This window comes from Canis lupus, chromosome X (genome assembly GCF_011100685.1).
Source record: "Canis lupus familiaris isolate Mischka breed German Shepherd chromosome X, alternate assembly UU_Cfam_GSD_1.0, whole genome shotgun sequence".
NCBI lineage: Eukaryota > Metazoa > Chordata > Mammalia > Carnivora > Canidae > Canis > Canis lupus.
Genome location: NC_049260.1, coordinates 19,985,898 through 19,998,041, shown reverse-complemented (window position 1 = coordinate 19,998,041; position 12,144 = coordinate 19,985,898). Strand labels below are relative to the sequence as shown.

The window sequence follows — 12,144 nt, the reverse complement described above, 5'->3', positions numbered from 1 at the left end:
CGGCAGTGGGAGGGAGGGGAACTGAGCGTTCCCGGGCCGGAGGCTGCTTGCTCTTGGGGCAGAATGGGAGCGGGGAGAGGAGACACTGCGGTGCCCTCCTGCTCCCCCAAACCCACAGACGTGTAAGGGGGGGCACCCTGAGGGAGCTGCTCGAGGACAGCGGGAAGGTCTGTGCGACAGGAAAGTTGGCCCCCCGTTTCCTGCCTGGAACCTCGCTGAGCCGCACAGACCCGCGGGCCCACCGTGGGAGAGGTCGCTTTGGAAATTCTTGCCCGGGCTGAACAAATAGCTCCGGGGTGTGCAGTCCGTGAACCTGGAGTCTGGTGCCCCCTTGTGGTCAAGAGATACCTGAGCGCGAGAAGCTCAAAAAGTACCGAGGCGTCCTGTACCTGGAAAGAAAATGGGAACGTGGCTCCCAGCCCGCAGAGCTGGAAAAAGGACGTAGGCAGTTCCCAAGGCTGCACAGGGAGGAGCACAAGGCTTCCTTAGGAGGTGCCCAGGAGATGGGAGACAGAACCGGGAGAAGGGCGTGAGAGTCAGCAGGCACAGCTGCCCTTCGCTGACGGAGGCCCCAGAGGAGGAGCCCAGAGGAGAGACAGAACAGCCCCCAGCGCGCAGACCCCGCCACCCTGCAGGGCACCTCTCTAGATCAGAGAGCTTTAATTTTTTTTTAATTTCATTTATTTATGAGAAACATACAGAGAGAGACAGGGGCAGAGACAGAAGCAGGCTCCATGCAGGGAGCCTGATGTGGGATGGGACGACCCCGGGACTCCAGGACCACGCCCTGGGCTGAAGGCAGACGCTGAGCCATCCAGGGATCCCCTGATCAGAGAGCTTTAGAGCCAGAGGAGGACTGTCTCCCAGAAGTCCTCTGTCTCCCTCCTCTCTCTGCCCCAAAGACCAGAGGATAATAATATTAAAACTGCACTTGGGATTGATCAGCTTTACCAACCAAGGTAACCCTGACAATTACGAGATATGCCCAAGGGGTCATGAAAGAAGGGGAAAGGAGGCGTGGTGCCACAGGGTTGAAAGCAGTGATTGGAAAAAACAAGTTTCATGTATGCAGTCCACCACTGAGTTGAGACCGGTCAACACATCAGCAACCTGTACCCAGACACAGGCATGGATGTGGAAAGGACACAGAAAATACCAATGATGCCGACTTAATACCTTTATTGCCTCAGGCCAGTCCTATGTGATCCTCAGTTTCTTCAGTCCTCAGAAGATCATAATACCTAATGGGCAAGGTTATTAAGATTAGAGGCAATGTGGGACACCTGGGTGGCTCAGTGGTTGAGCGACTGCCTTCAGGGCGTGATGGGGGAGGGTCTGGGGATCAAGTCCCACACTGGGCTCCCTGCAGGGAGCCTGCTTCTCCTCCTGCCTATGTCTCTGCCTCTCTCTGTGTGTGTCTCTCATGAATAAATAAAAAAATCTTTAAAAAAAATATTAGAGGCAATGTATAGAAACAAATAGAAGCTACTATTTATAGATTTGTTTACAACTGTGCAGAGGCATTTGTTGCCGGTTTCTTTTGACAAAAGATTTGAAGTAGTCTATGACAAAAGACAAGTAAAAAGAACTAAAATCTTTAAAAAAAGGGGGGGGACAGCCCTGGTGGCTCAGCGGTTTAGCAGCCCAGGGTGTGATCCGGGAGACCAGGGATCAAGTCCCACTTCAGGCTCCCTGCATGGAGCCTGCTTCTCCCTCTCCCTCTGCCTGTGCCTCTGCCTCTCTCTCTCTCCTCTCTGTGTATTCTCATGAATAAATAAAATCTTTAAAAAAAGAACTACTAAAAGAGAAATCAAACATTTCAAAAGAGCAAGGTATGCTGAAGTGCTAACCATAAATGTAAACATGGTGGTTTCGGTTTCAGATTTGGCTGTGAGTTTCCTGTCAGCTGAGGTATAAAGCGAAACCTGACAACTTGTACAACACCAGTTACCAGGAAGGAAGGGGGACACTGCCTTCTCATGGGAGACAAGCTCTTCTGGCCTCCAAATTTCAAAAGCAAAGTCTCAGGGGTTTTTCTGCAGTGGCTTGTCAATTCCCCAAAACCCTGACTATTCTTTCCCATGGCTTTCCAAGGGTGCCGAACTAGTAATACAGTAGTAATTGGGACTGGGAGAAATCGACTGAAAGTTACTCAGATTTCCACACTTCACATTCTTATCCCACATTTCTTCAAATGATTTCACATGAGCTTTTCCTGAATCCATCCATTGCAAGATCACCCAAAAGACATGGAGACTCCCCACTTCCACCCCCAAGGAAGTGTTTTCATTTGTAACTCAGGCAGAAGCTTTAGACTGATGACAAATTAAAGCAAAAGCACAGAGGTATTTGTAGACGAAACAGCTAAATTCAAGCCTCTCCTCTTTCCAGAAGCAATTCAGGCCTATAAAGGCCACACAGATCTCCCTTTAAGGCCAAGGTCACCTTCCAGGAGTATTAGCACAAGAAGTAAACAGCCTTTGCAAAACAGTGCTACAGGTGAGCTTTCCCATCCAAACCCCAGAGGCACCTCAACTAATCTGCATATGCTAACTCGAGTTACCGGGGAAGATGCCAAAATAAGCTCCTGTCCTCCCTCACCTTTACTGTAATCCCCACCTAGGTTTTGCTTTTACCATATGGTAATTATTTCCAAATCACAAGTGCAAACACTCACTCTGATTGGAAAATTAGCAGATTTCAAACTCAGGTAATTTGTCCCTAATGAGGAACTTGTTGAACTGAATTTAACAATTAACTCGCACACCCTTTGCTGCCTGCGGCTATGGGAGTGAAGCAGGAAAGGAGCAAGGGTAGGCCGAGGGCCAGGCAGGACTCTGGCACAAGACAAAGGTTGGCATGAGGCAAGGTGTGTCACAGGGCCGTGGGAATATCAGGAACTTCACTGTGCAAATGGATATAGACAGCCAATCACAAATATATGCCAAAATAAAATGATATGGTGAGCTTCCACGTACCCATCACTGCAGCTCCCAGTACCAACTCATGGTTGCTCTGGCTTCAGGTAGGTTGAGGAGCAAGAGACCAAGAAAATGAACAGGGAAGTGGAATGAAAGAGCACGTAGTGTGTTCCCTCTGTTGAATTCCTGCAGGTTTCAAGCTCCTTGTGGGCAGAGGTGGGATAGGTGAGTTAAAATTAACTATTGGGATGGTTTCCACCCTCCTCGTTAGCATTTTGAATATGGCAGGGCAGAGCCTGGGAAAGAGCTGGCCCTTGTTTTCCAGGCTCTACTACTCTCCCTGCCCCATGGTGGGGGCCACTTGCTCTCTGCTGCTGCAGGTGACCAGAAGCCCTGAGGATTTCTGGGAGCTCTGGCTTTAGCACACAGAATCAGCATGATCATGCTCCCTCCAACTGTGCGCTCCGCTGATTGGCTCCTGCCTTTTCTCAAAGAGCACAGTTACCCACTTCAGGCCTTAGACAGTTTCTAAGATCTCCTTTGTTGCTGTCCCTCTAGAACTGCGCTATTCAAACAGCCACATGTGGCAACTGACCACTTGAAACATGGCTAGTGAGACTGAGGAACTAATTTTTCTTTAATTTTAACTAAAATTTAAAAACTGATACTTGATCCAATTATTGGAAAACTTGTACGTATGCTTGGAAGATGAATCTACATTTTCAACTGTAGATTTTATAAGAACCTAAGTTCAAATCAAGTATTTCTGATGAAAATCTAGCATCTGAATTAAAACAGGCTGTAACTGTCCAGATTTTGAAGATGATTTAGTAAAAATAAAAGAATGTACAATATCTCATTAAGGATATATGGGCGCCTAGCAGTTTCATTCAGGGGAGCCTGGGACTCTTGACATCTGGATTGTGAGTTCAAGCCCCACATTGGGTGTAGAGATTACTTACAAATAAAATCTTTAAAAAATTATTGATTATGGGACACCTGGTGGCTCAGTGGTTAAGCGTCTGCCTTCCGCTCAGGGCGTGATCTTGGAGTCCTGGAATCGAGTCCCACATCGGGCTCCTTGCATGAAGCCTCCTTCTCATATGTCTGCCTCTCTCTGCCATTCTCTGTGTCTTTTATGAATAAATAAATAAAATCTTTTTTTAAAAAAATTATTGATTACATGTAGAAATGATAATCTTTTGTATATACTGGGTAAATTATTAAGGGTGATTACTTCTGTTTCTATTTATTTAATAAAACCTGACTAGAAATTTTAAATTATATGTGGGGCCCAAATTATATTTTTATTGGATAGCAGTGACCTAGAACCAGACCCTTCTCTGCGCTTGCAAGTACCATTCAAAAGATACAATTCTGCTTGAAAAAAAAAAAAAAAAAGATACAATTCTGTTGAGATACTCCGGCCTGTCACAGAGGCCCCAATTGCCAGACATGTCCTGCTATATGGGCCCACCCAGGAGTTTCCTAGATGGTCATCTCCTGGACCATCTTCTTTGCTCCCCATGGGAAAATTCTGGAGCCAACTACTTTAAAACAACCACTGCATGTTGGTCAGTCATTAAGTCATGAATACACAGGCTGCATGAATCTAATTTAGACTAAGATGATGAATTTGACGTATGGTTAAGAAGAGTCTCCAGGTTCTCAAGATGCTAAAAAGAATTTCACTTTTATTCGCAAAACAAAGGTAGTTAATATCCTCAAAAGACACATTCCATGAAGTACACACCTTGGTAAGGAATATTACAAGGAAATAAACAAAGACCACCAATGGTAATGTCACACAAAGCTGAATTTATTTACTGGCCTGGGAAGGAAGCGCCACATGACTCAAGGCCAAGTTCACCTATGTCTCCCTGTAGCATAACTGAACCCTAAACAACATAGATTTACGTCTCTCAAGTCCATTATAAGCATATTTTTTCGAGAAATACCGTAGACTACGGTACATGTATTCTGTCCTCCTAATAATTTGCATGATATTTGTTATCTCTAACATAGTTTATTGTAAGAACACAGCATATACTACCAATAATAAACAAAACGCATGTCAGTCGAGTGTTTGCATGATCGGCAAAGCTTCTGGTCAGCAGTAGGCTATGAGGAGTTAACTTTTTGGTTAGGCAAGAGATACAGACTTTTTGACCTCGTGGGGACTCGGCGCCCCTAACCCCCACACTGTTCAAGGGTCACCAGTACCGAGAGGGCAAAAGGAAAGAACTACATCAAATCAGGTGAGATTCGCAGTGCAGGTGTCCGGTTGATTCCTCTTACCGAGCGGTCATTACACTGGCTCACTCGTGAAAAGTGCAGGCACATGCACAACGATGTCCGGGACGGGTTACCTAAGGGCCCTAGCAGGCTCAGCGTCACGCACGTGGCAGAGCTGACTCATTTCTTGAAGTTGGTCGAAATCCCCCCTTACCGGGGCTGGGACAGCAGGCCCAGGACAGTCGGGGTTGATCAAGCAGGAAGCACCAGTTCCCTGCCTCTTTGTTCATCTCTTTTGGGCTGCCAGGCAACACCTCCCTTTTCTCCTAGGGCAAAAGGCAGGCAGCATGCATGTGTACATAGAAAAACACATTATCTGGCGACAGGGTGCCCCTTAGAAAACCGTAATGGAATGAAATATGAGAAGCTCTCAAGAAACTACATGTACACCAACGCTCCTAGCCAACGGTACTCACAATGGCCAAGAGGTGGAAGCAACCTACACGTCCACCAATGAACAACGGGTAGACACAATGTGCTATATGCACGCCAGGGAACGTTCTTCGGCCCGACTAGAACGAACAAAGCCCGATACGCGTTACACCACAGGCGAACCTCAAACACCTTATGCCCAGTGAGACAGGCCAGGCAAGGAAGGTCACGTGCCATCTGATGCCATCATCAGCAAATATCTACAACAGGGAAGTCCACAGACACAGGAAGCAAACTGGTGTTTCCGGGGCTGGGGGAGGGGAGGATGGGCAGCCAGGGCTTCCTGGCTCCAGAGCTTTCTTTGGGGTGACGAAACTGTTCTGGAACTGGAGCTGGCGGTCCCAGAGCGCTGGAAGCATAGTCAATGCCACTCAGCTGTACGCCTGAAACCGGTTACTCGGCGCTTAGGTGAACTACACCTCCAAAAAAAGAAAGGGGAAACAGCAAGAACTTCAGGGATATCTTGAGCCCCACTGAGACAAGCAAGCGGGGACAGACAGACACGGGGGAGCCGGGGCTGCTGAACAACTGATGGCCACCAGGAAGAGACAGGGAGAAAGAAACACGGGTGGAAGGGAATAAAGGGGAAAGGAGAGAAAATGAGTGGGAGGAAAGGGAGGTGGGCGGGGGTGACTGGGTGACGGGCACTGAGGGGGGCACTTGATGGGATGAGCACTGAGTGTTATGCTGTATGTTGGCAAACTGAACTCCAATAAAAAAAAATATATTAAAAAAAGAGAGAAAGAAACGGGTGGATTCCGCTTCGGAACCTGACAGAGAGGTTGCCGACACTTGAAGAGCAAATAAAGCAAGCTCATTTTCGAACGCTTAGCTGTTTAGCGCCCGCAAATAACCTGCAGTTCTAAAGCAAGTCAACGACTGTACAGGGAGGAAGCGAGACATCCCACAAGTGCCTTTTCAAGGCCAGCTTGCACCTGGAGGAGAGGGGCTGAGCTCTGCGGGGCCTGAGGGGGCGCGGGGACTGGGGGGCACTGATGCTAAAGCAGCAGCCCGGGGCCACCACCAAGCAGGGCGCCCCTGAGCCACGCTGCCCATTGGGAGGTCTCCCACATCCTCCACACAGGCCTGACAAGCACATCACCTCTCGGTGGGCGTCACCTCTTCTCTCAAAACGCCTTTGTAAAAACTGCAGTGACCACACCGTGCACAGACCTTTTAGAGCACACACCAAGGCCATTCCTCTCAAAGCTGTCTCTGGTATTTAATAGGTCACTTCAGCACAGACTATGCACAGGGAAACCATGTTTAGAAAGCTACGACCTTGGCGTCCCACGCGACAACGTGGGCGAACCTTGAGGACGTCCCTTACTGGCTGCGCGGAGTGAGCCAGTCACCAAAGGACACGGCTGCCCCGCGATGCCGCTTCACCCAGGTACCCGAGGCGGTCCAGCTGCGGGAACCAGAACGGAGCACGGTGGGTGCCCGGGCTGCGGAGAGGGGGAAATGGGGAAATGGGGAGCTGCTGCTCCGCGGGGATAGAGTTTCGCTTTCGCAAGAGGAGAACCATTCCAGAGGTCCTTCACGCAACGACGTGAATCCAGTCAGCATCGCTGAACCGCACACTCAAAAAACGCTGAAGCCCGTACACTTCAGGTCAGGGTTTGTAACACATCTAAAAGTTTTCAGATAAAAAAAAAAAAATACCAGGTTTAAATGACTGCTAGTTGTCGTTTTATCGTTTTCGAGAAATTATAGGCTTTAGGACTTTATTTTTTTTTAAGATTTATTTATTTATTTAGGATAGACAGAGAGAGAGAGAGAGAGGGGCAGAGACACAGGAGGAGGGAGAAGCAGGCTCCACGCCAGGAGCCCGGCGTGGGACTCGATCCCGGGACTCCAGGATCGCGCCCTGGGCCAAAGGCAGGCGCTAAACCGCTGAGCCACCCGGGGATCCTCAGCTTTAGGACTTTAGACTGAACCTAGTGTGGAGCTGAGGACACCGCAGAACATTCTCCTAAAGAGAACTCAGTCTACAGCTACAACAACAAAGCAACACAATCCCAGGTTCTTAAATCGCTGCCTTGTTTCTACATAACGCTCATGAGGTTGTGCTTCCGTAGAGTTTAGACATCTCACCGTAAAATACCGATACCTTATGGAAAACAAAAACACCAAAACCACCCAACGTGAAGTCAAAAATCGGGAGGTCACCTGGGTGGATGCTCTGGTGCTTTTATTTATTTATTTTTTTTATAAATTTTTATTTATTTATGATAGTCACACAGAGAGAGAGAGGCAGAGACACAGGCAGAGGGAGAAGCAGGCTCCATGCACCGGGAGCCCGACGTGGGATTTGATCCCGGGTCTCCAGGATCGCACCCTGGGCCAAAGGCAGGCGCCAAACCGCTGAGCCACCCAGGGATCCCGCTCTGGTGCTTTTAAAATAGACAGAAAATAATGCAAGACTCAGAACTGGGGAGGGGAAGGCGGGTCTCTGGTCATTTTACCTTTGGACTGGCTTGCGGCCTGCTGGCCCTGAGGTGGCCCAGGCATCTGGGCTGCTACCATGGTCACAGCTGCAGGGCCCTGCAAGATTCTCAGCTGTTGTACCTGCTTCCGGAGCTGAGGCTAGGGCTGGGGCTGAGGCTGGGGGTGAGACTGGGAGTCAGACCGGGGCTGGGGGTGATACTGGGGCTGGGGCTGAGGCTGGGGCTGGGGCTAGGGCTGACCCTGGGGCTGGGGCTGGGGCTGGGGCTGGGACTGAGGCTGGGGCTGGGGCAAGGGCTGACACTGAGGCTGGGGCTGGGGCTGGGGCTGGGGCTGGGGCGAGGGCTGACACTGAGGCTGGGGCTGAGGCTGGGGCTGGGGCTGGGACTAGGGCTGAGGCTGCAGCTGGGGCCCTGCAAGATTCTCAGTTGTTGTACCTGCTTCTGGGGCTGGGGCTGGGGGTGATGCTGAGGCTGGGGCTGGGGCTGGGACTGAGGCTGGGGCTGGGGCTGGGGCTGGGGCTGGGGCTGGGGGGTGAGACTGGGGCCGGGGCTTCAGCTGGGGCTGACCCCGGGGCGGGGGCTGGCGCTGGCGCTGGCGCTGGGGCTGGGGCTGCGACGACGACGCAGGGGACAGCTGCAGTGCCTGCAGAGGACGAGGCTGGCTCTGCCCGGGTGTTCTCTGGCTCTCTGCAGAGCCGAGCTGTGCCAGCGCCGACACCGCTGCCTGGGGCTGCGGCAAACTGCCTTCTGCACCGAACTTCACGAGCACGGCTGGCTGAGCAGAAGAGGCCGCTCTTGGACTCGCCGCACCTTGCGCACTTGACCCCTGTGGCACTGGCTGCGGAGGGCCGGGAGTGAGGGCTTGCTGGAGTCGGTCCTGGGGAATCAGCTGATAGACCTTCTGCTCTGGCTGCTGCCCGGCGTTCAGAAGGAGCGAATCTTGCCGAAGCTCCAGGAGAGTCACTGGCCTGAGGCCTGAAGCGCTTTTTAAGAAAAACTGAACGCGGACCGGCGGCGCAGAGGACACTGCCTCTGGTGGCCGAGCTCCCGAGGGCGCGCTGCTGGGCTTACTTGCCGCAGGAGCCGCGGAGCCGGCGGTAGAGCCCTGCCTGGGGCTGCAGGCCCCCGCCACAGCCTGGGCTCGGCCGCCAGGGCCCGCCGCTTGGACGACGACGCTGCGGCCGGCGGACGTGGCCGTGACCGGGGTGGCCGGGCTGCTCTGGGAGGAGCTGGCGGGGGACAGGGTGGTCGTGGGCAGCCTGCTAACTCCAGCGTCCTGAGTCACAGAGGATTTCTGGGACTTGACCGTGACCGGGGTGGCCGTGGTTCTTGATGAGGAGCCGGCGGTGGGCAAAGCGCCTGCAGGAAACATGCTGACTCGAATCAGTTCCACAGCGGACTTCTGGGACTTGGCCGAGGCCGGGGTGGCCGGGGTGGCCGGGGTGGCCGGGGGCCTCTGTGAGGAGCTGGCGGCGGCCAGGGCGGCTGCAGAGAGCGCGCGAACTCGGATCGCTTCCCCAGGCGGCGGCTGGGACTTGGCCGAGACCCGGGCGGCCGGGGGCCTCTGTGAGGAGCTGGCGGCGGCCGGGGCGGCCGCGGGAAGCGCGCGAACTCGGATCGCGTCCCCAGGCGGCGGCGGCGGGGAGTCGGCCTCCCCAGAGGGCCGCTGGGAGTTGGCCGAGGCCGAGGCCCCGGCCCAGGCCGAGACCGGGGCGGCCAGGGCGGCCGCGGGAAGCGCGCGAACTCGGATCGCTTCCCCGGGCGGCGGCTGGGAGTCGGCAGGGACCCTGGGCGCCAGGGTCCCCTGCGAGGAGCTGCCGGTGGACAGGGCGGCTGCGGGAAGCGGGCTAACTCCAGGCAGGCCCACGGAGGGTTTCTGGGAAAGACTGGGTGGCGCCGGAGCAGGAGCGGGAGGTGGCGACTGAAGGAAGCTGCTGGCCTCCTCCCCTGGAGGAAAACTGTCACCTGGCCAGCTCTCTCCTGAGCTCCAGGGAAGTCTGATGCGCAGAGGTGGGTGTCTGACGCCCTTCCCCAGGACTGGAGACCAAACCGACACCGCCGCCGTCGTCGTCGTCGTCGTCGTCGTCGTCGTCGGCTGTTGCGCTGGTTTCCCGGGAGGAGGCCCGCCGGGGCCGGCTGAGCCGCTGGGGCCGGGTGACCACGCGGTGGCCGGGCCCCGGGCCTTCTGCTGGCCCACCGCCTCCGGCCGAACGACTAGCCTCCCGGCGTCAGCCTTGGACTCGGGCGGGACGCGGTTCGGACGGCCATCTGTGGCCGAGCGCGGAGGAGACGTCGGTCGCTCACGGCCGGCTCTGTGCCAGGGCCTTCTCTGTCCACAGAAAGGTGGGTTGCTCGGCGGCTGCGTGGAGGCCGGCTCCGTTGTCTGAGGCTCACGGCCGCCTTCATAGCCAAACACACCATCGTCTCTTACCTCGGGGGCTGGCCAGACCCCTGCAGGGGAGACGTGGCATCTGGCCGGCCTCTTCCCTCTGGCGTATTTCTGCACATCCACTTCAGAAGGGACGGCCAAGTCACAGGGCCTCCGTTTCCACAGATCCACACAGCTCCCTGCTTTAGAAATCTTGAGGTCGTACCGCTGCCCGGCTTGGCTTTGTCTGCTTTTTTTGCAAGAGGCCCATAGTCCCAGCTCGGGAGGAGGTGGGCATTGAGACAGCTCCTGCTGGCGAGTCAGAGAGGGTGCGGAATACCTCCTGAAGCTCCTTTTCATCGGGCGAGTGTTCATCTTCTGCTTGTTATAGAGCAGCCTGTTTGCAGCGCAGGCTACTGACAGAGAAGGGTCAAGACACAGGGGTTCGGCGGTGGCCAAGATCAGCTGGCTCTCAAGCAACAGTTTCTCTTCCTCGGTCCACTGCTGGCCGTCGCTGGTTATGGACTGCATGTCGCAGGCTAAGGTCTGCATCGTGGGGCGCAGGAGAACGTGCCTGGTCTGGTAGCCGGCAGGCTCCCCGTGGCTGCACTGCCTGTAGTCCCGTACCTGTGCTATGACACACCCACAGTGGAAAATGTTAACCTGAGATTGTTCCAGGAGATCCACCAGGGCAGGAGGCAACTCTTCAGCATCCAGGTATTCGAGCAGCTCGCCTTCCTCGTAAGGCAGCCGAATGGTCTCCGAGCAGGAGCCCTGCTTCCCCTCCAGCATCAGCGAATATCCCTCCCCTCCTGGGTGTAGGTTGACCACTAAACACGCCAACGACTCTCTCCTAACCAGCTTCTCTAACAAGTTCGCGTTGCTTCTCAGTTCCTCCGTAGCCTCGGGCTCTTTCCCACACTCTTCCACGTAGATGTCATAGAGCTTTTCAAACAGAGAGGCTGCCCCACTCGACGAGCATTTCCTTTTAGGAGGCCTCTGCTGGGCACTCGCGATGACATAGTCCGCACGGTCCAGAGCTCGTTCTACGGCCTGCTGCATCGTGCTGCAAAAGGGGCCCTACAAAGTAGAGAAAACGCAAGCGCCTTGAGGACTCTACTTCCATCTCTCACGTCTCGCAAGCGCCGCAGCTGCACAGCGGGAGCCACCAGCCTGACTTGCAAATGGTCGGCCAGAAGCCCGCCCCACGAAAGCACCACGCAACGCAACGTACCTGGGATTCGGGGAAACAGCTACACGTGTTGGAGCCACCAGGGCGCCGCCTCTGGAGTCGCTGGGGGCTGGGCCGGAAGTGGATGGGAGCCCCCCCGCCCCCCTCCCGGGCTCAGTGCCCCTGCCTCCGCCCCCCTCCCCGCCCCCACCGGAGCATCTGCTTGTGCGCACGTGCGCTCTCTGCAGGCCACGGGCGGGCGGGCGGGCTGCAGGCCTAGCCCTCCAGGCCTAGGCCTCCTCCTATTGTGGCCTCCGCCTGCAGGCCACGAGGCCCACCGCCCGCACCTCCACCTCCGCGGCAGGGCCAGACCCTTGCTTTACACTTAACGCCCAAGGCACGCAACCGATCCGAGGAATACGCACTCCCCCCCCCGCCCCCCCCCCCACACACACCCCGTAAGGTCCCGGTCCACGCCAATTTGCGCAGGAAGGCGGCTTCGGGGAA

The 12,144-nt window shown here is 54.7% G+C and overlaps 1 protein-coding gene across 1 annotated transcript; it reads right to left on the bottom strand.

The window, feature by feature from the left end:
* Window positions 1-6,009: 6,009 nt before the first annotated feature.
* Window positions 6,010-11,783, bottom strand: SUPT20HL2 (SUPT20H like 2). The gene is made up of 4 exons (XM_038588772.1): window positions 11,701-11,783; window positions 8,666-11,546; window positions 6,979-7,096; window positions 6,010-6,067 (listed from the first exon to the last, which is right to left on the bottom strand). The coding sequence occupies exons 2-4, from the start codon at window positions 11,526-11,528 to the stop codon at window positions 6,010-6,012; spliced, it is 3,039 nt and encodes a 1,012-aa protein (XP_038444700.1). The 5' UTR covers window positions 11,529-11,546; window positions 11,701-11,783.
* Between the last annotated feature and the right edge of the window lie 361 nt (window positions 11,784-12,144).

Excerpts from the sequence above, each read along its gene's own strand:
- SUPT20HL2 (XM_038588772.1), bottom strand. The coding sequence starts at position 11,528 with ATGCAGCAGGCCGTAGAACGAGCTCTGGACCGTGCGGACTATGTCATC. Across the intron at positions 7,097-8,665 it reads GCGCCAGCCCCCGCCCCGGG|CCCGGGCACCCACCGTGCTC; the intron begins GTCAGCCCCAGC and ends CCCTCTCCGCAG. Across the intron at positions 6,068-6,978 it reads TGGCTCACTCCGCGCAGCCA|GTGTAGTTCACCTAAGCGCC; the intron begins GTAAGGGACGTC and ends CTTTTTTTGGAG.